Below are 27,466 nucleotides of genomic sequence, written 5' to 3' on the forward strand. Positions count from 1 at the left end.
AAAGGACAGTGTCCCAAATATTTGTGCAAGAAAATTCCATCCATATCTAATGCCACGATAGAAGAAGGTATTTTTGTTGGGCCACAGAGAAGAATATTATGCAAAGACAAGGATTTCCAAAACACGACGATCAATGTCGAGAAAAACTCTGAAGAAGTAGGTGATGGTTTCTTGGGAACTCTAATGACGAAAACTATTGTGCAATAATGTTCGGAATATGTTACAACACTTTCATCGTCTAGGTTGTAATATAAGTTTCAAAGTGGATTGCCTGTTTTCACACTTGAACTATTTGCCTGAGAACAGAGAGAGAGGACATTAAGGAAATGGAACGGCGATACCAAGGCAGATGGCGGACTACTGCCGAATGTCTGAACAACGCAACTTTCTGGTAAAAAGACGAAGATTTCACTCAGAAAAGTCTGAGTAAAGTTTTTTTTTCACTTCTCTTAACTAGGATTCCACTATTTTACTCAAAAAAACAAATAATTTTAGAAATATCTTTTTTTTTCTTTAATATTTGCGAAAAAACCTTACGTGATACAAATAAATGCATAGAATTTTTGAAATCATTCTACCAAAATTATATAAAATCATTTTTCAAAATAAAAACATCTGTTAAAAAGTTTAATTTTGTGGACCTGTGTAATTTATATCCACATTAACATGAAAATGATACTTGAGAAATAAATTGAATCGACTTCCATTTCACTTCATTATTTCAGCCAAATGAAATAAAATTTTATGTACCTTAATTGGCATGTTGTACTAAGGATATTTCGCAATAAGCAATCTAGCTGTCTGTAGACAGTATCCTTTAAACAAATCTATTTTTATAAAAGTTTAAGTATTACTTTTTCGCGATAAATAACCTCTTGATCTATACCAGTTACTTCTGAAGACAATCAGAATTCTCGAAAAAGCATCTGGCTGGAACCTGGAATAGGTTTACCTACTAATAATATAAATAATAAAATACTACTACTATACTATAATGTAATAATAATAATAATAATAATTTTTCTTAAACGTTCTTTTAAATTTAATTTTTTCTTTCGACTACTATTATCTTATTTTGTTCTCCTCTTGCTTGTCAGCTCTTTATTGTTAATTTATTACACGTATGTAGATTATATTCAAAAACTCTTATCTAAGCGTGTAATACAGAGATTCCAAAATTAAAAGTTGAAGTATCTACTTGTCGGTCTAACATTTCAGCAAATTTGATGAACTGTTGAGATATGGCTTCCCAAAGTGAGTAGAACTAGTCGAAGTAGCTACATTGCACACTTTCCCGTCTATCACTGTAAAATTTAGCACATGCTTCATCGTGCATATTAATCCCAAGTCAGCGTTCACAGTTGTTGGAGTAAGCTGATTAATTTGATGTTCAATGTGGTTGTTTCCTCTTTTGACACGAATTGTGATGGGATGACAAAATTTGGGAGATCCTGATCTCGAATTCTGAGAATTTTTTTTTTTATTTTGAATGACAGAAATAAAATGCTTTCACCACAACCGTCTGAATATTTAAAACGTGTTATGTTCCGAACTTCTATCGCAGCCCCATTCTGATATTAAAGTCAACCAGACGCTCTGCTGAGTGGTTCAATAGGGCTTACAATTCAGATGATATTTCAGTTATGTCAAGATCCTTGGCATAACAAAGTTTCTATGTTTCTTGTTTTTTTTATTATCTATTTTTGTCGGTTTCCTAGACTAACTGATATTGGTGCATTTTGAAATTGGCCTCCTAAAACAGTGACAATGCGTCTTCATCAGTAAGTTGAACAACAGACTCTCATTTTGTTTTAAATGACTTTTTGTACTCCATAGCTCTAGTTGGAGCTTGGAGTTCTCTCACAACTGCAGCAGCATATACATTTCCTTCTTTCCTGAGATTCATCTGAGCAGTTACTGTTGATCTTAAGCTCTTGGTTTTACGGCATTTAATTTTTTTACCGGAACTAGTAAAATCTACAGATGAATGTGTAAACATTGATAACTCAATCACTGTTTTTAACTAGAGGAGATATAAACATGTCCTTTGTATACCGAGCTCTCACATCAACTCTGTATGAATAAGTATAGGCAGTGTTTATCCTCCAGATTTGATTTCTTAATATTTGTAACTAAAAAAAGTGTTGTTTTCTTATTAAAGCAGTAGACGCCAGACAATTCAATATATTGTTTTTACGGCCAGTGGTGGAAGGGGGGAAACTATTTTTGTGGAGTGTTTTAGTTGAATATTTTTACTATGCAACATAGTAAAAATCTTTATCGGGAGTGATCGGGCACTATACTTTCGGGATATGTTTTGTTTTATTTTAACATCCATACCTAACACCCATTTGTAAAACTAAATTGTATTAGTGAATTTAGGATCTTATGCTGGCTAATCTAGCGTAGTGTCCATTTCTAAAAATGAACAGCGACCAGTTTTCCGTAATATGAAATTAAGAGAATTAAAATTCGCAATGTATCATCAAGCTGAACTAAAAATAACCGACTAATAAAAAGTAAGTAACAATTTATTTTTCTGAACTGTCAGATAGATGCCTTGCTAGCCAATACAGAGTAAAAATAGCGCATACCTTGATAATTTTGTATGCATATTTTTGGCCAGGTTTTCAAAATTCTGCAGTTCTATGCGGTGTTTTAATGCGAATCTAGAATAAAAAAAGTTCAAATATTCCAAAAATATAAATATACCTCTTGATCAAAGTGCCGAGGAAATACAGTGAGTCACGCACAGCCTTAAAACTAAATAAATACAATAATTAAAATATTTAAAAACCCAATCGAATTTAGAAAAAGATAAGTAGAATCTTTAATGTAAACGATAAGCATGCAAAAGTAAACATACTCCAAGATGCAGTGATGCAGAGATGGGTCAAAAAGTTGATACCGATGGCAAGTTCCTTTTTTTTAATAAAACTCCATTTTTTTTTAAATCTATTTTCGAATTCTGTGGTAAATTACAGGCATAATTCATGTAACGTACCCTATATCTACCTCTTACTTGTTACTTGTTAGAAACAAAAGAGTAAAAAACAGAAATTTAATTTTTGCTTAAATTGTTACAATTACATTTTTGCCAGTAAAGAACCTGAATATATGAAATTCGACAGTTTGAGTTGGTCTCGACGTGTAAGTTCATTATGCGCAAATTTCTGGGCTCTTATATGTTTGATGAGACGGCTCAAATCATTTATTAGTTTTGACACTCTACACTATCATATGGAGTCACTGTATGGGGTATCAGCACAGCTGCAAAAAGTGCCTTTATGTATTAGTTGGAGCGGATAACCACCTACCTATCTGCCGTGTCTGTATTTATACTATACTCTGTTAGAAATTCATTCAAAAAATGGATTTGCCTTCCTCTTCAAATCTACACAACCATCACTTAAGAAATTCTATTCTTGAAATTCCTTAATTTAAATAAACCTAATATAAGAAAAACTCTCCGGACTTCAAGACTCACAACTGTCTTCCTGATAAAATAAAAAAATATAATTTTAAAGATTTTGAAAAAATATATTAAATTTTTTCTGATTGTTTTTACAGGCTGAAAGAATTTCAAACATAGTCAATAAAATTCTATTCTATTCTACTCTTGTCGATCAAAATGGGGCGGAACACCATCCTGTTGAAACCAAATCTAAAATTTCGTTCACTTATACATTCCCTCAGCAATCACCCGTTCTCCCAGTTGTTCTGAAAGAACCCTTCCCAGGAGTATGTTGTTTTACTCACTAATATGTTTTTAGTGAGTTTTTAAATTTGCTTTCGTTGTTAATAAGTCTAATAGAGTCTGGCAAGTGATTATAAATTTTAATAGGCATTACATGACTGCATGACTGCTTCTCATGGTGCGAGTCAACCCAATTTATTAGCTGATTGGATCTAATAATAATAGTAGTTATCTTTAGCTCCCTGAAGAGGTCTCTACAAGAAGAGGTATTTTTTTAAAACAACACAACATAAAAGAGCACCTATTTATTTTGTTAGTAACTGATGTGATATAATTTTCCCCAGGTGGGTTAAAAGCTTAGTTTATACCCAAAAATTTTACTGCTTTACTCTGCTGAATAGAACCAACCACTGTCTCAGATTATGAAAATATTCCTGTCCGGTTGCCTATAAGAGAAAAGAACTGACTCTGTTTTAGTCATATTCAAATTCAATACGAATGCATATCAAAGATTTGTTTTTTATATTCCTTTAGTCATAAAAAGTAACAGATAATTACGCGTGAAATTTGACGCAGAATTCGAAAAAGGGTTTAAAAAAAAGCCGTTCTATTTAAAAAAAAAAAGCAACTTGATATCAACATCATCTTTTTGACCCACCCTTCATCTTTTCTAGTTACTACAAAAGATGCCAAAGAAAAAATTATATCTAACCAAAACTAATTTAACTTAAAAATTAACAATTCTAAACAAATAAAGGTTTTTCTAAAATACACCTAAAAACACCTTTGCGAATTCGGCATTATTTAAAGTTTTTAAATATTATATAGATACAATTTTCATTATTTGTATTCTTGTAGTATATGGGTTATTTTTATGTTTGGTTTGCATCTGATAAAACACTGTGCGTCATCCCGCCCGCTGTACCCGGTAGTTTATTATTAAATTTCTCTCTCCAGAGGGCTCTCGCGTTCTAGAAAATTCATGAGCGCTCGGTTTCCTATATCCGACGGTATTAACGTTAACTACTTTTAATTAAAAGCGGTAACAAGACGCCATTTTCGTAGGGTTTTCTTTATTATAGCAAAATTTCAGCTATATACGTAGTGTTTAAAAAATATTTAAGAGGGTGATTCCTCAGATCATTTTATGAAAGAAGTTCCCATAAATGTAGGTTTCTAAGACACACGGTGTTAAGGTTTCCTTTTTAAATAATCTTTTTTACATTAATTCAAATATCTTCTCACTGAATTGTTTGATATTTTCCAGTTTTTTTCAGTTTATAGTGATAAGCGACTGATTTGGGATTAACTAAATAAAAATTAAACAGTGAGGTTAAGGGGTGAGGGCAATAATATTTGCGAACTATTGAAATTGACTTTAATCCGCTTTAGTCCGATCTTGGAAGTAAGGCATTTCCGGGCCAACATTTAAGGGAACTTTTTTCAAACACCCTGTTTATGGGAAAAAAACAGAACGCAAAAATTGCGATAACAATATTGTAAGCACATTTTTCTTTCAGCTACAGATTTACTCAAATAGCAGTAGATCCCCAGGTGAAAGTTCCAGGGGGCAAGACGTACGACGTACTGTTCATAGGAACGGGTAAGTTTGAAATTTTACTTACGGATATATATTTTTTTTTTTAATTTTGTTTTGCAGAAAAATAATTCTAAAAAACAAAGTCCATTAATGTTCCAAAATTAATACAATGCAACATTTTGTAAAAAACAATAATAAATAAAGATAAGTTATTTACATACAGGTTAGAATATTAAAGAAGAGTTCCAAAAATTAAAGAAAAACATGCGAAACTATGCCATTTTTGACTCCATAGTAATGGCGAAAACAAAAATGCAATTTAATATTTCCACGTATTGCAACAACAAACTGTTTTTATATACGGTTTTTGTTAGAAATAAGAAAATTAAAAAGAAAAAAAGTAAAATACTGATGCCGTTTTGAGGGTCATAAAGACAATTTATTAATTGTTTTCTCAGACAACGGTAAACCCAGTAAAGCGATAAACGAACTGTTTTCTAAACGGTCTTTATTAAAAATAAGTTGAAATATTAAACGAGAGTTCGTGACATAAAAGAAAAAAATGCTATGCCAATTTTAAATTCATATCAATTTTTAAAAAATACAATTTAATATTCTGATACATATAGATGTTTGTTTTTTGCTGCAAATCAGTGTGTTTTTTATACGTGACAAAATACAATTTAATATTACGATATATTAAATGTTTGTTTGCTGTAAATCGGTTTATTTTTTCGGAAATTAATTGGAATATTAAACAAAAGTTCGAAAAATAAAAGATAATAATGAAAAACTTGGCCATTTTTAGATCAATAATAATTGCAAAAACAAAATACAATTTAATATTTCAGTCCATACAGATATTTGTTATTACTGCAAATCGGTATGTTTTTTATACCGAGTTTGTTGAAAATAAGTTGGAATATTAAACAAAAGTTCGAAAAATAAAGGAAAACATTTTTAGATACATAACAATTACAAAAACCAAATACAATGTAATATTGCTATACACATAGTGTTTGCTTTTTTTTGCTGCAAATCGGTGTGTTTTTTTATACGGGGTTTTAAAAAATAAGTTGGAATGTTGAACAAAACTTCGTGAAAAAAAAAAATACAAAAGCAAACTAAAATTTAATGTAATCGATTTAGTTTTTATACGGGGTGTTTTAAAAATAAGTTAAACAAAAGTTCGAAAAATAAAAGAAAACAATGAAAAATTAGGCCATTTTTAGATCCATAACAATTACAAAAACCAAATACTAGGTAATATTGCTATAGATATAGAGTTTGCTTTTTGTTTACTGCAAGTGAATGTGTTTTTATACGGGGTTTAAAAAAATAAGTTGGAATGTTACACCAAACTTCGTGAAATAAAGAAAAATGCAAAAGCAAACTAAAATTTAATATTTCGATGCAAATGGATGTTTATCTGCTGTAAAATGATTTATTTTTTATACGGGGTGTATTGAAAATAAGTTGGAATATTAAATATAAGTTCAAAAAATAAAAGAAAATTAAAAATTAAGACATTTTTAGATCCATAACAATTACAAAAACCAAATACAATGTAAATATTGCTATACATATAGAGTTTGTTTTTTTTTGCTGCGAGTCGGTGTGTTTTTATCCGCAAAGCAAGCAAGCAAAATAAAATTTAATATTTCGATACATATGGATGTTTATTTGCAGTAAATCGGTTTATTTTTTATACGGGGTATGTTGAAAATAAGTTGGAATATTAAACAAGATTTCGTGACATAAAAGATAAAAAATGCCAAACAATACCATTTTTTAGTCTTCCCGTAATCGCAAAAAGAAAATGAAGTTTGCTGTTATCGAGTGTGTTTTTTATACGGGGTGCTGATGCTGATGTCGTTTTTAGCGTTATGAGGATAATTTCTTGATTTTTGTTTGTGCAGACAACGGTAAAATCATTAAAGCGGTGAACGGACTGTCGGCCGAAACCAGACATGGCGTGCGACCGGTAGTGGTCGAGGAGATCCAAGTATTCCCGGTCCACGTTCCCGTCCGCGGATTGAAAATAATGAAAGGCGGCGGCAAAGATGAAGGCAGATTGATAGTGGTCTCGGATACGGAAGTGCAATCGCTTAGATTGCACAGATGCGACAGCAATAAAATTTCCAGCTGCAGGTAAGATTCTCCCCGTTCAGTTCGCTTTTCTTCTTCTATTTTGCAAATGTTGGTCCTTTATTGAATGGGTGGGGGGGGAGGTAAAAATTCGCGCTATCGATTCATTTGTTTTCTCATTGTTACACGAATGATTGCAGATATATTAGATTAATTTTAGTCGACATACACGGGTATTTCACGGTTATAGATATATATAGATATTATAGAAAAAAACAGTACTTATATATATAATAATCATATATTACACATTTTACATGTAGTCAATTATTTAAAAACCTAGCAAAAGAATATTGTATTATATTTACTAATCTTTTGGATTCCTCCTGCACCGGTTGTTGATAATTCAGCATTATTGTTAAATATTTCACGGGCAAATATTTGGATAATACGAGGAAATACGAAGAAATATTGGGAAATACGGAGGAACATAGGGAAGATAGATAACATTTTTTTCGAAATTTTGGTTAGTTGCTGGTTTCCTCGTCTTCACTTTCACTTTCAGTAAATATTACTGAACTTTTCATTGGGCAGTTTCCATTAGTGTTAAATATTTCACAAAAGGAAATACGGGAAATATTTAGCAATATGGACTAATACAGGGAAATACGGGGAAATATTTGGATAATACGAGGAAATTCAGAGACATATAGGAAAATACGAAACAATATCGGGATATACGGGGAAATATTTGTGTGAAATATAGATAATAATTTTCGAAATTTTGGTTAGTTGCTGGTTTCCTCGTCTTCACTTTCACTTTCAATAAATATTACTGAACTTTTCATTGGGCAGTTTCCATTAGTGTTAAATATTTCACAAAAGGAAATACGGGAAATATTTAGGAAACATAGAATAATAGAAGAGAAAATATTTGGTTAACACGAGCAAATGCGGGAAATACGGGGAAATATTTGCTGGTTTCCTCCTTCTCAATTTCACTTTCACCCGATCCCGATTGATATTTTAGGCCTATACTTCATGTTTATTGAAGAAACATTATGCACAACTCGGCGTTTAATTTAAAACGCAAAATCTTTATGTTAAACATAAAGAATTTTTCATTTGTGGCGCACTTAAATAATACGTATTACATGATTTTTTTTAAAGTAGCTTTTAAAATACTTCATATAATTTTGTACTTTTGTTTTGTCGCAAAAAGTCCGCTTTAATAATAATAATAACTCGAACGATCGCTTTTGTTTTAGCGAATGCGTAGCGTTGCAAGATCCATACTGCGCCTGGGACAAAGTGCAGGGCAAGTGTCGCTCCAGAGGCGTCGGTAGATGGGGCGAAGAAAGCTATTTCTTCCAAAGCGTCTCGACGGGCGAGCATACCGCTTGTCCGCCTCAAAAAAGCAAAGACGCCGGCTCGGTCGGCGGTCTAAGTTCGAATCAGCCGAAGTTCAATTCGGATCACATGCCAAATAAAGATCAGCCTGACGGTCAGATCATCAATATTATCCAGGACAAACCGTACGAAAATACCGGTAAGCAGAGCAGATTAGGCAGATTATATATTTGAATTATTACTGTCTTCTTTTTTTGCATTATCTCAAATTTCAAAAATGCTACTGCAAAACTTAATATTCGCTACTAGCTATATTTTTAGAGGGATAAAACTTCAATGGGATTGAGAGTGTCAGCTAAGTCAGAAAATTGAGAAAATTCCGATTCTTCGTAACTCGTTAATTTCAAGAAAACCATGCAAAACTTTTCGCAAAAAATATTGTCTAAATCAGTTCAATGCACATTTCATTTAAAAAGTTGAGATAAATTATAGCTCCCTTTTTTTTTAAATAAATTTTTAAAAACGTAGAAAAGTACGGGTTGTTCTATTATAATTTTGAATATTGATAGTGGTAGTTTAAAATGGCCACACCCCGTGGACACAACAAGTGAATTCCGGTGGTTAAGAAGATATATTTCTTAAGAAAGAAATGCGATTGTTAAAGAGGTGCTTCTAGAATACTTCTTAGTCCACCTCTGATAATTTAATGTTGGTAGTTGCATCTAAATACACAACTCTTATCCCAAGGTTTTGAAGTTACCCATACACCCTTATTGAAAATGAAGTGGCCACTATAATGAAAAAAGTTTAATGTATTTTTTTAATATATATTTACATTATTTTAATTATTATTTCTGAAAAGCTCAGTGAAAATTGACTTTATATCTACAAAAACGTTAATGTCATGGTGTTTCAAAAATCTGAGCACTACTTTCCCAGTAACCATTAAAAAGACTCTTTGACTAGACTCTTTGTTGTAGAAGTGCTAAAAAGGTAAAATGATGTTTAAGACATTTATTAAGATATTATCTAAAATATATTCTGTAATCGGTAATAAATAAATAAAAGAAATAAATAGTAATATATGATCTATAATAAATTATTGCCCTTTTGACTAGGCGCAAAGTTGTGTATTTTTAGAAAATATCATTTTTAAAGATATTGAATTGTCAAGAATTGTTTTTTTTTTATTATATTTAGCTGATTACATGTCTTTTATTAATATTAAGTCGATTTTAGTCAATTTTTGAAAATTTTGAGCACTAGTTTTTCAAGAATTCAGATTCTAGGTTGACTATTTTTAGGAAATATCATTTTTTAAGCACAATGAACTGCCACAGGAATATTTTTTTATTATATTTAGCACTTATTACGGCCTACATTTTTTATTATTATTAAGTCTTTCTTATTATTTATTTTAGTATGCGTAGAACCAAAAAATCTTGTTCCTGTGACTCAGTCTATTCAGTAATATCGAGTTTTTTATGATTCTTAACCGACTTAACTAGCGAGTTAGTTAATCAATAATATCTATTCCTTTTTGATAACAATAAAGATTTTTGTATAGTTCATCCGTTTCTCGTTATTGCTTCATATACATGGCGTTTCCTTTAAAATATTTTCTACTAATACATTTGGCTTGTACCTTAAAATTTACACTTTCTAAAAAAAATTTGGATACGCCACTGAATTCTGGAATCTACGCAGCCAAAGAAGAATTCGAAAATAATGCGACAAATGCTGAAAATTCGTTATTTATAATTTATAATAAAATAGTAATAATTTCGACAATATAAGTAATGCGCATTATTATTGAAAATTTTCAAAAAGGGTATAAAAAGCGCAATTAATTTGTTTCAAAAAATATACAGGATGTCCCATTCTTATTGCCGCTTTCTAGTCCCGAAATAATGACGTTCACGCGTTTACTTGCAAACTTTCGGTTTAATTCTTTTACGTAGGCCCCTCGGTGACCGCAACAGACGCTCTTCCGAACCAATATTCCGTCGAAACGCTCATAATGGCAGTGGTGGCGGGTGCCGTGTCCGCCTTAGTCGTCGGTTTCATCGCCGGCTACCTCTGCGGCAGAAAGTGCCATAAAGACGAAGACGACAACCTGCCGTACCCGGACACCGAGTACGAATATTTCGAACAGCGTCAAAATATGAACAGGTATGGTCTGTTCATAGATGTAAGTATGTGACCAATTGCTTTTGAATGGGTCCAAGAGTGGTCATTAACATACAATACAACAAGATTATTACCTAAAGTTTCGGAATTTAAATTCAGGTAAAATTGTGGTCCGTAATAGAAAATAATTTTATACCTACCTGTGTTTAATATTCTTTAGTTTGGTATACTACTTAGTTTAAGTTTATTAGTAAGCATTCTTATTTCGTGCGTAATACAGCGTGTGCGTGTGTTGAATCGTGTGCGAATTATGCAAAATATGTGCGAGTCTAGTGTAACTCAGAAGATGCTCCCGCCCAAATGTAGAAAAATTTACCAGTTATACGTGGAACAAAAAGATGAAACCGGTGTTAAATGTGGCAGAACTATCTTCTGGAAGTGTATTCAACACATGGATTTTAGAGAATTGACAAAATGGCGACTGGAATATCTAGAAAAAATTAGGATTAACAGAGAACAACAAAGGCCAATTATTTACTTGGATGAAACCTGGTTCGACACTTATGAAACCCGCAAAAGGGTTGGGTTGACTCAACTGATAAGTGTAAAACAAACGCGCCATCAAAAAGAGGTAAAAGAATAACTATTTTGCATGCTGGCTCTAAAGATGGTTGTATTCTAAATGGACTTTCCCTGTCTGCGAAAAATATTAAAGGTTTTTCTCTGGATTACCATGAAAACACCACCGCTGATTTATTTGAAAGTTGGTTTACAAACAAACTAGCTCCAAACATTCGTCCTAAGAGCGTCATTGTGATGGACAATGCAAGTTATCACAGTAGACAGTTGACTAAAACCCCTTCCTCGTGCGACACAAAGGCAGCAATCCAAAACTACATGTATAATAACGACATTTATTTTCACGAAGATTATACCAAAAAGCAATTAATTGAGGTTCTACAAAGCTTGAACCCACAAAAGGAATACGTATGTGATAATTATGCAAAAAATATAGGGCATACAGGTTTAAGGCCTTACCACCTTACCACTGTATATTTATTCCCATTGAACATGTTTGGCACCCACTGAAATCTACCATTCGTCGTAACAATGTTTTCCCCGTGTTAACTCCAATGTCAAACTTATAGAAACCGAAGTTTTTAACATCCCTCCACAAAGTTGGGCAAATTTCTGTTAAATAAACATATAGAAAAAGCAGAAAAATCGCATATCTATATTGCAAATAATAATTAGAACAGGTGATGATAGCGATAGTGATACTGATATATTATGTGAATAACTTTAAGTAATTTAAGTAGGTAATAAAAATAATTTGTAATTTTATTTTAGATTTAAACATAAATACATACATAAATAAATAAATATTGTTTAGTATCTTTCCTAACAAAACCCCAAATAATTAAATTCTAAGCAAAGTAAGGACCTGTTCTTCCATATTTCATCCTTACAGCTTGTCCGGGTCTTTCCTGAATTCGTATCAGTTAGTCACTCTCTTATGTCTATGAACAAACTTTACTAATCGATTTTCAGACGTTTTATTCTTCAGATTTTTTATTTATTTGGCAATGGTACACCATTTTTACAATTTTGAACAGACTCATAATATAATAATACTAAATTTCGGAGATCAAACTGACGATAGACCTAAAATATACAAGGTGTTTCTTCAACAGGTAACAGTCGATTTTCTGATATTTTATTTTGGAAATTTTATTTATTTATTTAGCAAAAGTTAAACATTTTTACAATTTATATATTTATAAATTTCCAATATAATAGCTGACAATACAAATAAAATCTAAAGGGTGTTTCTTCAATTAAATTAAATTAATTGATTTATTTATTTAGTAACGGTTACACAAATTTCGGAGATCATAATGGACAATAGAGTTAAAATGTCCAGGGTATTTACTAATAATTCAAAACACCTCTTAATTTTTTTTTATTTGGAGATATAGAAAAAACGTTTTTATATGAAAGGTTTATAGTTTGTTCTTAGTATTCGAAACTGATACGAATAAAAACAAAAAAATATATAAAATATTGATTTCTTCGAATCAAACTATATTTTTAAATAAAACGGAATAAATAATAAATAGTGCAATAATTCCGAAATCCAGTGAAAAGAGTCAAATATATATTAATATTTATTTTGGTTTGTTGTTGTTGTATAAGTACAGTAAAACTAGTTTCTAACGTACCAGGTGAGAACTTAATAATAATTCTTGAATATACTAAATATTTTAAACGAAAGCTTAAACGATATAACAAAGTATTTATTTTGTTTTAAAAAATGTTTTTGTGTGATAAGTACATATGTATGTACATTGTACATGCTAAAACAAAAATAAAAATAAAAACTACTTCGTAAAAGAGTCCATTATTTGACGTTGCTTTTGGCGATTTATAAAAATAGTTTCCTGTAAATATGTCTCCCTTTCCAGAGATGCGCTTAAAATACGAGCTTTTGTATTACTTCTACTTACATATTAAAAGTTATTAAGTTTTATACTGCTATTTTCGGCGGATGGGACCGGGAAATTTCGTATTTTGTATCAGAAATACGTAATAAGCATGTACGCAATAAGTGAGTTTTACTGTATGTTGCATCGGTTTGTAAAATAAATCACTAACAATTATAAAACCAATTTACTCTTTGGTTCCTTGAGTTGACTGAAAATTAGCTGTAAAAGCTACTATAGAAATAAAAAATATGGAACATATGAATATGGTGGCAGGTGTGGGGTTACATACACATACGTTGTATATCTCAAGCGATACGTATATTTCTTTTTTTAATTATTTTGCGACCTCCTCTATATCATTTCTTTAAACCGCAGCAGGATCACGGCGGAGCCGAAACTCCTGCCGCAAGAGGAAGTGACATACGCGGAACCCGTGCTGGTACCGCAACCCCCTCCGAAGATACACTCGCCAAAGAGTACCCTGAGGAAAGGTCCGCACCAGAACAACGCGGAGACACTCTTCCAATTCCAAACGGACACCGGCTACAACGGCAGAGACAATTACAGAGGCAGAGACAATTTTGGCACACTTCGTTCCCATCAGGTACTGATGTGACGTTTTTTTTTTAATTATTTCGAATATTCTAAGGTATTTAGTGATCCATTATAAATGTTACCCCTCCTAACTTTTTATTTTACACTTTACAAAAAAAAAGGTGTGCCAAAGTTATATTTTTTTCAAATTGGAAGCCCTGTGTATCATTTCATAAAGAAGAATCTCCCTTACGCTTATTTGAAAAGTATATAACAATTTATAGTTATTTTTTACGTTTACTATTTTTACTATTTCATTTATTAGTATCATTATGCTTCCAAAACTGATGAAGGAATAATGTTTTCAATTTACAAGAACTTCGAAATATCATCGTCACATATAAAAAAATGACAACAATGTAAATACGGTCAGCGCTTATATTATATAAAAAATATATAAATAATACAAATGTATTGATTATGAAAATTGCTCTAAATGTTGAAAATGTCCTCCATTTTCCTGAATACACATTTTTGGTTAGTTTAATTCGCATGCAAATGAATAACACTATTTATTTCACTGCTAATTAGTTCTTTAATGTCATATATATTGTCATGCAGGCAAAAAAAATTTTTGTTCATTAAATATTCCCACAAAAAGTATCAGAAAGACTAACATCTGGGCTATCTCACGTAACAACTGCCCGTTCAAGGTATGTGCTAAGAAAGATTCAAAGATCGTGAAATCTGACAATTCTGCATGTTCAAAAACTCCAGGTATTTAATTTTATCACGAAAAATCTCTCTCCACACCAAACGATTAAGGATGGACGCCCAGAACGTTAAACCTTTAAATATTTTTCGGCAGTCCGTAAACTTTTATGAAAAAACCGTTGATCATTGTTGAGTGTTGTCTATAAAAGACTAATCCCTGGGAAAATAACCTCAGTCAAATACTGAGAAAGCGAAAAAGTACCTGAACATTTTTCCAAAACTCTGCTGAATATGGATAACATCTTCGCATATCAATTTTCAAAAAAACTTTAAAATGTTTTATTAATTTATTTGGCTAAACAAATTGTTTAACAAACTACCTAAGTAATACAAAACGATATTTAATTCTTAGAATTTAAAACATACTGCCTAGTTTTTCTCTCCAAAGTTTTGTTTATTTGGAATATTGTGTAAGTGGGCTTGAATGTCATTTGGTATGGTATGCCCTTGTGCATTTCCGCGTTTGGTATTTCGATTTTTTTTGTCAGATGAAAACAGTATTTTTGGCAAATTTTGAACAATTTATTTTGGATTGATTGTGACCTTGATTCAAAAAATACAGGGCTTCCAATTTAGAAAAATATAACTTTGATATACTATGCTCTTTCATACATTAAGCCTTACAACTTTTTTTTTTAAAAATGTAAAATAAAAAAATTAGAGGAGGGTGGGGGTAACATTGATAATGGATCACCCCTGTACAATGTAAGATGACCGGGTGGCTCATAGCAGCGATTGTACTTCCCGTTTAAATTTTCCTAAAACTGTACAATATTGGTCGTCTCCAGAAATAACACAACCAACATTACATAAACTACGTCCTTAACATCGACCACAGAATATCAATATATATTTCTATTTAAACAACATAAATTTCATTTTTAACTTATTACACAATAACCAATCTCTGATATGTAAATATGTGCTATACACAGGCACTATATCGTCAGCAAATATATCAAAAATATCTTGAGATGCAACCAGTGTTTTTTAGATTAAGCACATAAGAGGGTCAAAAGCTGAACCTTGTGGCACCCCAAAATTGGAATAGATGTCCCCTATAAGGCAGCCTTTCGATGAGTTTATTTTGCATTTATTAGTTACTGTTATTTTTTACCTACCTTGGTATACATTAAATATCTTCCAGTAAAAATTTCAGAAAACGTTTTGCTTAAATGATGGTGGTTACGAAAATGGCGAAAAGTTCTCAAGTTTGTTTTTCCGCACGTCTTTACGACTGTAGTTTTGGAGTTTAATTAGTTTTAAAGACGATCAGTTTTTTTTCTTAACAAGGAAGATACACTTTTCTTCGTGAAGATAATTATTAAAAATTTTCCCATTTGAGAAGAGCTTTCGAAAACATTGTATACGAGCCGTTTATTTTGAAAGTAATCTAACTCCATTTTTTAATACTTTCCAGTTACCATGGTTAGTTGATGATGATAGAGATTTTGGCGTGGTAAAAATTTGACTAAAGAAAATTTAATAGATTTATTCCAAAAGGAAATATCAACTTAATTCTACCATCGAGCCACAGACCATTTAACTTTATTAAACAAAATCTGTTTTATTAATGTTCGAAGCTTTGGAATGCATTCTACATACTCTTATTACTCAACATTTTTTTATTAAATCAGATTTAATTGGACTCGAAAATTAATGTTCGTTATAAGTGAGAAAGAAGAAAAATTCGAGAATATAAAAATACAGTAGAGGTTCGTTTATTCGTATAATTTGATATTTGACAGCCACGTAAAAAAGCATGGGTAATAAGGGTTACTTTAAATATAAAGTAACCAAATATAGGTTTACTTAGACATTATAAACACTTTATTTTTTGAAAATAAAGTGTACTTATTTTAACAGAAATGCAAGAAGTGATTGTAATCCGATTTTTTTATTAATCTGAATTAATCCTGATTGGTCAGCATTATCGACTCACTACTGTATATATAGGGGGTGTTACTTACCAAAAACCCACCTGGAAAAATCGAACTTTTAATTTAAATAACAACTAAATTCGCTGGGAATAGCCAATAATTTTGAATTTTAAACCCTACGCACTACAATGTACAGGATGTTCAGTAAATTTCTTCGATTTGGTGCTGCTGACCATTAAAAATTGTATCCGTCCACTATGAGCCACCCTGTATAGTTATTTAAAATTTAAATGGAATTGCTAAAACCTCACGTGAAGATGTGGGTTTCACTCTGCAGTTGACAGGCTCGTATTGCATTAATTTTTAAATATTTTTACGCGGACAATGTTATATTGTATATATATTTAAAGTATTTTTTTCCACATTCATGAACAGTCGTGGGGCGTTATTAGATACCCTTAATTTAGACAAGGTAATTACCTAGAGCTTATTACTAATTCTTCTGTTTCCACTTCTGTCGAGATTGTTATGTTAGGACGACGATAGCCTTTCCCGAAAGTAGTTGGTTTATATTTGTGTGTTTTTATATAAAAAATTTCTGTATTACAGATTTACTAATCATTTTTGAAAATGAAAAGATTTTTCACTCGTTTGTTATGTATGATCACCAAGTGATAAGATTATCTAAAAACACACAAGCTTTTAATTCCAAACTAATATATATATTATAAATTGCATAAAAATTGCATGAAAAATCAATATAATCAGTTCTAGGGAACAAACATAGTTTCAAAAACTTTTGAAACGCATGCTTTTCTCTGTCTCTCTCCCTCTCTGATAATTTAGGCCTGTCTATATTGTTTTTTATTGCATAATACGTACAGTGCGATCAAATTTGTGGTGCATGTGAAATCAAATGGCAATCCATAAAACTTACCCTCCCTATAGAAAAAATAATATAAAATTATAATAATAAAAATAATAGAATAAATATGTCATGAACGAACAACTTATTTCATTCGCAGAATTTTTCAATTTCAATATCGAAGTTGAACAAGTGCAAAAGTTAACAATAGTGATACCAATCCTTAAACTCTGCTATATAATTTATGTCGCTATACTATCACATCCACTCTACAGGGTGTCACATTTTAAACGCTTTTATAGTGGATCTGGGTTATTAATTGTAGATAAAATAATGCGATCAGTCTTTAAAAAACCAAAATCGAACCCCGAGTGGTAATATATTTTTTCATATTCAAGCTATTCAATTGATTGATTTTTATTAATTAATTAATTTTTGTAATAATTTATTTAAACTTTTCCAAATTGCTGAAATGGTAAATACTCAGCCGGGTTCTGGTCTTATAAGCGTGGAGAGGACTCATAGAATATTTTTATTTTTGTTTCTTTTTCATTAAAGTTAAATTTTTGGATTCAGATATCATTAGAAACCTAAGAAAATTATAAATTATAATGACAAAGCTTTAATAATGTTGTAAATGTTGTCCAAATGTTTGGCTGAGGTAAATTTTATTTTTTATGAAGCCTCATAAAAAATCTGATACCGATAGGTATTCAACATCTTCAACAGCTTCACATCTGCCATTCCTAGCAAATGGCAAGGCATAAAAAATTCAGCTGTAATATCCTGTAAATCAACAGTTTAGCTCTGACAGGTTTATGATAGGCCAGGCAAGTCGTGACCATTTATTGTGTGCTAGACTGTACCATCTTCATTGTATCAATATTATAACAGTCCAACTACATATATGTATCTGTTAGAATCAACCAAACTGTAATGCAAACTTCTTCGTATACTAGTTTTACACTGAGAATAAATTCGAGAAGTTCTTTACAAATTATACTAGTTTTATAATGGAAACAAGCTTCGTCCAAATGTCATTTAATAGTTCGGCCACCCCATGGTATTTAGAGGTTATGTTTGACTTTGTTGCCTGTTTTGGTGTTTTGGGATAGTGTTTATTCATAATAGTCCTTATTTGTATGGGAAAATAAAAATTATACAGGAATTAAGAAACGCTGCCCTTGCCGCTAATAATTTTTTACTGCCTAACTTCGTTGCGGGGGAGTCGGAAGAGTTAAACTTGGTTCAAAAAAAGTTTTAAAAAGACCTTAAACGTTCTTGTGATGTTTTTGAGTATTTCAAAAAAAACCTCGAGAGGCTATAAACACAAGATAAACTCGAGATACTTCGTGCAGGCATCCATTAACGTTAGTTTGAAATTTAGAGTAAAAAATTAAGTGGATCTTTAGTAAATTAACATTAAAAATTTAGTCACCTTTCTTACTTTAATTACTTTTTAATTTTTTACATGAAATCAATAACCCCAAAAATCGTAGTGGAGATTGCAGCAAGTTGCCGACCTAAAGGCAAATAGTGTATAAACATATTGTAAAATGATCCTATTTAGTTTAATTAGGGAAATTTTAGAACTTACATAAAATAAAATAAAAATTAGTAAAAACTTTAAAAAATATTTCTTACCACTTGGTCCATAATAGGGTAAAATGGCGAACATGTAGGTGTCAGATGACTAGTCACTAGCGATGCGCTGGTCATTTGGCCATTTCTTATTTGACCAGTCAAATTCGATCAAAATGTTTCAAATCACATCTTGCCATTAGGGGAATCCCAATAAAAATATCGACGATATTATTTATTGTTTATCATAATTTTTTTAAAGCGTTAAGAACATTATACATCGGGCAAGTAAATAGAAGGTGGTATATTATTTCAAATTGATTAGTGTTAATGTTACAATTTTAATTGTGCGATAATTCTTAAAATGGTCATTGACAAGTGCCAATTTAAATTGTTGTGTGGTAGATCAGAGAGTGCAAAGCTTGAGTAAAAATTTGTGCAGTTTGAATCGACTGCAATGTTGAGATCTGCTTCAAAAAGTTTTGTTTTAAAACATTCTAAGATGTCATTCTTTTGGCTTCATTTTATTTTAAAAATTACTTCTACAAAAGTTTCTTTTACGATTTTAGATATTTCTCCTTTTTTTGATTGACATCGACTGGATCCAGCGTCAGTTCTATAATGCTGTTTCATTTTCTTCGTTAATAATGGGGCTTCTTGTCACTCGAGACATTTGAATTATCATCGCGTGTTTTCGAAGAACTTAGCGTTCACTGAATTTGAAGTAGCAAAATGAACATCAGTAAGGAACGATTGGTTGGAAGATCTTTCAAATTATTTTGTTTCTTAACAAACCTTCCTAGTGTTGCTTCGGGAATATTATATTTGATGCTTGCGGAATTAACAGATTGATTGTCATGTTGAACATATAAAGCTGCCATAAGGCTGCCTTCTGACCAACTGGGCCACTGAGTTTTTTAATGTAGTTCCTCACCATCTGAAAAGAGCAAACCATATTACCGTCAACTTGCCCGCACCACCTTGCTTAGTTATAACCTAAAACCTATTTTAGAAAACAAAAATGATAAACATTTTATCTGTGGCGGAAACGATTCGCTTTATGAGAAAGAAGAAGTGGACAGAACTGTGGTTAGCCATGTGTTTTATTTAGATTGAATTTTATTTAAGTTTACTAAATAAGGAAACAAACGAGTGGGCCTAATTTCCGGTCACATATTTTTAATTTATTAAAAATTTTACGCCAGAGTCTATAAATACTATATAAATATATATCTAAATTAACTTACCTTTTCTTTTTCTGGAAAACCTTATTTAAACTACAAAAATATTATATATAAGAGGGATTGCGTAATTTTTCAACATGATTGTGGAGATATATTGAGCTTGTAAATATTACAAGGTCGCAGGGTTATACACCCTCCACACCAATTGTTAAAATTAAAATTTAAAATATTTTATCTTTGGCCGTTCACTTACTCCATTTTCCCCCGCAATCGAAAAAGTTTTGTTTCATTATTCACCATCAAGAACAACTTGAGAAGTGAGCAAACGCCATTAATTTATTAATTTTAATGTTTGGTTAATCGATGCTCGCGTGCATCCACCATAAGTTTGGTGACGTTTTAGGGTTTATTGTAAAAAATTGGTTAGATACGCGCGTTTATTGGTTTACAATAACAACATAACCTTGATTTTTCATTGATTTTAGTATTCAATCTAACACTGTACCAAGTTAGCACCCGTGTTCTTGAACCTCTTCGATCAAGAAATTGTCACTGTAAAACTAGTATCAACCCGAAATACTCGGGCCGGTATTCTCTCACTCGGCCGACATCAAAATACCCCCAAACATCAACGCAGTTGTTACAGGGCGATAATTTTCGGCGCGGAGACGGATTCGCCACCACGCGCAGCGTGAAGAAGGTGTATCTCTGAGAAAACAGCGAGGAGGGCGCAGTGGGCGTACCGCGCAGCAGCCTGAGTCGGCCGCCCCATCACCATCACCACCACCACCATCATCCCCAGCAGCAGGGCCACAGCGCCTTGCCGACTAGCAGCGGCTCCTCCAGCTCCCCGTCGCCGCCCTCCTCGTCTCCGTCGCCCACGCCCCCCAACACTGCCTCGTTTATCTACCGGGCTTAGCCGCCGTTTCACCTTTACCACCGGATGTACTGATTACCTACTTGTTGGAACCGGCATTTAATGTCGTTATAACGTGGGGTCCCCGCCATTTTGTACAATATTTATCAGTTTACTGAGTTTAATAGACGCAGAGGGCTCGTTATTGTCAGCGCCATCTACAAATTGAAAGACGAAGCTTCGAAAAGGGATCTTCTAATTTGCTACCCTTGCTTCACGGGTAAGTGAGGGGAAAATTACATGAAAGTTAACTTAATACTATTCTGTTTCAATGTCTCGATTTAAAACATCGTGCCAAACAATTATTTTATAATTGATTACTGCGTGTGGTTGCTTGCTAAAGTTACTTCCTCCTCACAACTTCCTTTCACAAACATACTTTTTCCTGACGCACCGGATCCTACTGTCTATAATTAACTCAGCAGGAACTCGATAATAGATTTTGCAAATCATCATTAGCATCAACAGACAAATCACCACCCAACATTGGTACACTAGATTTCACGCATCTCTTAATTAAGTACAGAGTGGTTCATACGAGGGTTCATAATAAGATGCTGATCCTTAAAGGCGCGATTCCTTGGGTAATTTACCAGAAAAAAAATGGTTTATATCGATACAGATCCGCAACCGCTTTATTTTGGTGTTCACAGTCTTGAAATAAAAAAAAAGTAAATGATTTTTTATTTATTTTCATTGAAAAATAAATTACATTTTCGACATCTTGATTTAGTACTTAGTAAAAGCCTTTAAAAAAGCCATAAAAAATCTTATTTAAACATTACAATTAAATCAACAGTTAAATAATCGCAATTTAATTATTGAATATTGAATATAAAAAAACGTGAACAAATATGGAATATATTTTCCATACCTTGCACATCAAACACCATGTATTAGTTAAGGGGAGACTATACTTTGCAGTTTGTTGTAAACACCCGCAGTAACATTGCTTTTGATGGTGATAGTGCCTCGCCTTATACAGTAGGGTTCGCTGCGTCATGGAAAGGTATATTTTTGACAGGGGGTTATCTGCAAATAACTAAAAGCACACAACGCATAATAATAAACGTGTAAATATTAAATAAACAGTTTACTCGCTTTCGTTTGGCACGATTACATCAGCCGGTTAGATGCAGGGGGATCTAGCGAAAATTCTATAAAAGTATGGGTTAATTGATTTTACATTAGGCAATTTTTTTATTGCTTTTCTGATTCGGTTCTATAGCTTCAATTTCAAATTTTTCGAAATTTTTATATTACCGGAAAAAAACACCTTTGAAGTAGTAAACAACGACAAAAAACGCAGTTTGTAAAGCAATTTTCGCGAAAAAACATCAAAAGTTTGAAATTTACCTTAACCGCTTGATCACACCATTTCTCTTATTGTACAGCAATTTTTAAACAAGCCACACCTTAAAATGCTTAAAGTATAAAATGTTGACAAGTTTTTGCAGAAAAATACATTATAAGATTCTTAAAACACAACAAAACTTTTGAGATTACTATAAAATGGTTTAAGGTTAGTTTTGGTTAGGTAGTTGACTGCAATCGCAGAAAAAAAATTGTTATTTAATATTTCAAAGGTGCTCCCGGGATATAATGCCGTTAACGTTCTATTATTCCGACCAACATAAAATTTTGTTTGTTGTGTTAATTTTGCTGCCAACATGGAGAACCAAGGACAGAATCGATTTTGGTTTGGGCTGGATTTTTGCGACTATTTTTATAATCGTTTCTCTATTAGTGTCTCTGTATGAGACATTGTGATATACGAAAAATATTTGAATATTTTTTGCCTACGATCTGAGGAGGCTCTTCGACAATCCCAACCTAATAACTTGAAAGTTATAAGCTTCGTCTACAATGATTAAAAGTTATGATGTTATGAAGGAAACTCAGACATTTGAAACAAATTGGCAAAGAACTGGACCTAGTTGTTACATTATCGTGAAGCCAAATAGGTACATAGCATATTCTTAATTAAAACTTAAAACATTTTTGCTGTTTATTTCTATTTTGTTTAATGTGATTTTCATTTGAAAGCTGCGAAGAGAGAACGAAAGCCCCAGATAATGAAAATAAGGTTGTTTTTAATAAAACCTATTTTCCTAACGGTTCTCCGAGCACATTTGATTTCGGTCGAACCGTATTGACTTTTTATACTGGCATTCTTCAACTCGTCTTCCAATGGTAATCCAGAAGGAGTTACCTGTATACCCCCAAAAATAAAATGAATATGTACATTTCTAACAAAAAGTGAAATCGCAAAGTGGTTGTGAACAAGTTGTCGCCAACCTTAACTACGAAACATTCCCATTTTAATGCACGATATTAAGTGCCGGCAACGACATCTGCATAGACGAAAACTGAAAAGTAAATAAATAATAAGTGACTTTCCAAAATTAGGTTATAGAGATTTTAGCTGTAATTCAACAATTCAAAATTAGAGGGTGCATTTAGATTAGATAACTAGGGAGCGTGTTAGGTTCTCCCCGGGAAGTAATCTCAAGATTAATAAGTGCTTCTTATCGATGTGTTAGATAAGATTACCGTATAAAGATAGATTGTTATAATTTAGCGCCATTGTGATTAGATCGTATATATTCTTTAGCTATGGAGTTGTTTCGACTGTATACCGTCTTTGTTACGAGAGCGTTTCCATATTTTATAGAGCTAGCTTTACCCTGAGTTTCGGCCTCTCTAGAAATGTTCCCGACAAAAAGCTTTTACGACTATTATTATTATTATTATTATTATTATTTATTTTGCTACCGTAATGTACATAAGACTGAGATAAATAATACTCCGTGTCCAGTATGTAGCGACTAAATGTCCGCGAATTTAGTTTGGGATATTGTTTGAAACAGTACAAAAAAAAGAAGATTTTTAGACTTCCTTTGTTCTTGGTAAGCACCAAAGTCAATTATTTGGTGCTTGGCGCCATCTATAGGGCTTGAGAAGTTTTCGGTAAAGCTCACGCCCGTTATGAAACTATACAGCCTACTGTACTATTTTATCCCGGTTTCCATACACATTCCAAAATTATATTCTTTAGAAGTTTTCTACGTATAGAGTAAATATTTTTCCAATTCAGATAGTGTATGGAATAGATGAGTAGATTGGATCTTATAGCACAAAGTTATTTGCATTGTCTTTATTTTTTGAAATATATTCACTCACAGTTTAAGATAAAGTTTTTGACATGGTGAATGCTTAAATTTCTATAGCTTGTCGAATCCTATCTAGTTTTTTGTTTTAAGAGAAAATAAAAGTGATGGTACGAAATTTTCTATCAAATTTTGAAGGCAATGCAAATACGAGTAAATTTTGAAATTTCGATATAAGCTGGTTTATTATTATTATTATACGAATGCTGACGAAAAGTTTTGCGTTTGCTCTGAAATCAACTCAATTCAGTTAGGGATGCAGTTATGATATTGCGAACCACACTTTCATATATTTGTACAAAGTTGTAGATAATATTTTAAAGTTCTAATTTTAGCAGTTTTCGATTATTATAGTAGAACTAGTCAAGTCCGATATTTTAATAAGTATAACATTTTGAAATCACAGTACTTTTTATACTTAGATGTGTAGGATAAATCCTCTGTCAAAGCAACCCGCGTTTTTATTAAACTTTTTTGTCTGTTACTATTTCCGTTTCGAGTACAATTTTGAAATTTATTTATCCCTACAGTGACGGGAAACTAATTGGGAACGATGGCTTACGATAATTTTATTAATTCTAATATTATTATATTTCACATTAAGCACAATCATAAGTTTAAACCGCAAACTAATTGGAAACGTATTTTTAGTTAGCATATAAAAACACTTAAGATTTTACCTCAATCTACTATTTGGTTGTCATTAATTCTCTCTATTCTGCAAATATCTAGTGAAATGTGGATCCAAGCTTGTCCTATAACCTCGAAGAGTCGTTTGAACTTAACTTTCACATAGATTTTCTATTGTGTTAAGGTCTGGGCTACAAGATGGACATTGTCAGACATCTAAATAATTATCCGGTAGCGAGGCGGTGACCCTCATAGCAAAATGCTAGGGATCGTTGTGGTGCTGGGATTTCCAAAGTATGTTAATGTACCAGTACCAGTCATTCTGTAAAGTGGACCAACACAATTCCATACCATGATACAATCACCTCCAAATTTCAAGATTTTCATAGTTTTCATATTCTTAATTTGGTGAACAGCAAATAAAACGCTTACCATCAGAACCAAATTTATTTACGTGGGATTCATCTGTACATAATACCTGCTTCCATTGTTGGATGTTCCAAGTAAGATGAGGCTTCTTCCTCGAAGCCCTGCCAAAGAGTTGTGCCTCATATAAACAATTGCGAAGGCTTCGAATAAGGTTCTCTTGGATTTTCAACAACAACTTCTTTCCAAATGTCATTTGCTGATTTAGAAATTCTATGAAATGAGCTTTTTTGGAACGATTATTCACTTCTGTAATATTTTGAATGATTGATAATAATTTGTCATTCATTTTCGTTACAACCCTTTTGCGAACCTAAATTATTTGTATCTGTAGAAATTCGAATGAGGATTATCTGGATCAAATTTCTTGTTACCAACAATTACAATTATCGGTGTCAATTAGTTTGCCGTCACTGTATTTGGAAAAGTGAGGGATTATTGGAGTTTTCAATATTCGACGACCGTACTATATCTTGCTTCTATATGATAACGCGAAGGCAGTAATTTTTTCGGGAAAAAAAATTGAAACAATTTACCCGTGATCGGATTTTTAAAGATATCGATTATTATGTCAAAGTATATATTAACATTAGATTACCAGATAGTTCGGTATGTAGTCTCTAAGTATTTGCATATTGTATGTATCGTACCGATTCCAGTTTTACTCGACTGGATGTTTGCCTAAGAACGCCTTTAGCATATTTGATAATATTATAAACATCGTTACAACATGCGACAAGTTATATATATTTAAACATTCCATATTAAAATAAAGAAACAAGATATTTAAAACTTGCTTATTATCTTGAAATATTATTATTAAAAAAAAATTGTCAATATATCTTAGAGTATCTACGAGTAAGAAAAAATTATTAACAATTCTAAATATAGTTTCTAAAGACAGTGCTGCGATTGTTAGTTGTAATTATAAAATTAAGCCTTTCGCAGATGTACTATATATATTGATGATTAAAACAAAAATATACAATTTGTCCGAAACTGATTTTTTATACCTACTCAGTGTTTGTATAGACGCTCGTTTATTCGTTTGACTTCTAAGAAGTATATTGTATATGCTTAAGGTTTTGTAAATTTTTTTAATGTACATCATGTATATTACATCGTTTTGGACAAAATGTATGGCGAAAACCATTTAATAATAAACTTAGAAAACAATGTATTCTTTAAATAGAAATTAAAGATATATAAGAAAATGTGCTTATTTTTTGATTTGTTACCTTAGGTCGGATGACGCAATCCTGTAAGTTCAATATTTAAAAAAAATGACATAAAACGTTGATCAGACTACAAAATTAAAAGAAGATTGTCTTCTTTCTCACTTGCCACTTCAGATGACGTTGAGTTTGTGTTATTTCATCACCGTTATTGGATAATATGAAGGAAAAGCTATACCATTTTATGCATCCATAAACAATGGTCATAAACCGAATTTCACAACATCACCCTATCCTTTCGAGGGCTAAGGGACAGAGGAAGACAAGGAGGATTGGCGTCCTATAAGGTTTTAACAATATAATATTAAAATAATTCTTAAATTATAATCATAACGATGAAAAAATCGAATCGATCTGATTGTGTTTAAATTGATTGACAGCTCGACATTTTCATTCATGCCCTAACCGAACCAAAGAACTAAACACGCAAACTTACCGCATCTATTGTAATATAACCACGATTGTTGCTATCTCCCTTGTGTCACAGCCATATCTTTCTCGACACCCTTTATATTAGTTACAAGATATAAGATTTACTCCTCAACGCAAGTGGGTAATGAGCGAATGTCCCTGGGTAGTTTGCCTAACAGGAGCTAATAATTTAGATAAAGAAAAGTAATTTTGGTTTCTCAAATTTATTCGTTTAAATTATGGGTTATACACACTTGCTAGCTCTCATTTAAGGTTTTAACGATATCGTTCTTAAAACATAATCATAGCAATGTAGATAGAGAATCGGTATGTTTATGCATTAATTAGATTGCCAACTTGACATATTAAGAATAACCCACCCAAAGTGAAGAACTGTACATTCCAATCTAAAGCATATATTGTAATAAAACAACGATGTTGCCATAATCAGATGATTCTCGTTATTACCATACATTTCCTTACACTTTTATTAGTTATTAGATTTCCACACCTCGATGGAAGTCGGTAATGGGCGAGTGTCCCTGGATGGTTACTTAACAGATTATCAA

General features: G+C 32.0%; 1 protein-coding gene across 3 annotated transcripts in view; it reads left to right on the forward strand.

Moving 5' to 3' along the window:
• Positions 1 to 26,420, forward strand: part of LOC132696374 (semaphorin-1A) — a 785,898-nt gene extending 759,478 nt beyond the window's left edge. For 2 of the 3 annotated variants that reach the window (XM_060661169.1, XM_060661187.1), the window contains 6 exons: positions 5,218 to 5,300; positions 7,157 to 7,388; positions 8,594 to 8,874; positions 10,637 to 10,847; positions 13,667 to 13,895; positions 20,747 to 26,420. In XM_060661169.1, the coding sequence (XP_060517152.1) occupies positions 5,218 to 5,300; positions 7,157 to 7,388; positions 8,594 to 8,874; positions 10,637 to 10,847; positions 13,667 to 13,895; positions 20,747 to 20,821 (1,111 nt within the window). In that variant the 3' untranslated portion in view covers positions 20,822 to 26,420. The remainder of the gene's footprint in view (positions 1 to 5,217; positions 5,301 to 7,156; positions 7,389 to 8,593; positions 8,875 to 10,636; positions 10,848 to 13,666; positions 13,896 to 20,746) is intronic. The other variant, XM_060661178.1, reaches the window with a different exon arrangement.
• The last annotated feature ends 1,046 nt before the right edge of the window (positions 26,421 to 27,466 follow it).

This window comes from Cylas formicarius, unplaced genomic scaffold (assembly GCF_029955315.1).
Source record: "Cylas formicarius isolate icCylForm1 unplaced genomic scaffold, icCylForm1.1 PGA_scaffold_10__41_contigs__length_53128322, whole genome shotgun sequence".
NCBI classification, from domain to species: domain Eukaryota; kingdom Metazoa; phylum Arthropoda; class Insecta; order Coleoptera; family Brentidae; genus Cylas; species Cylas formicarius.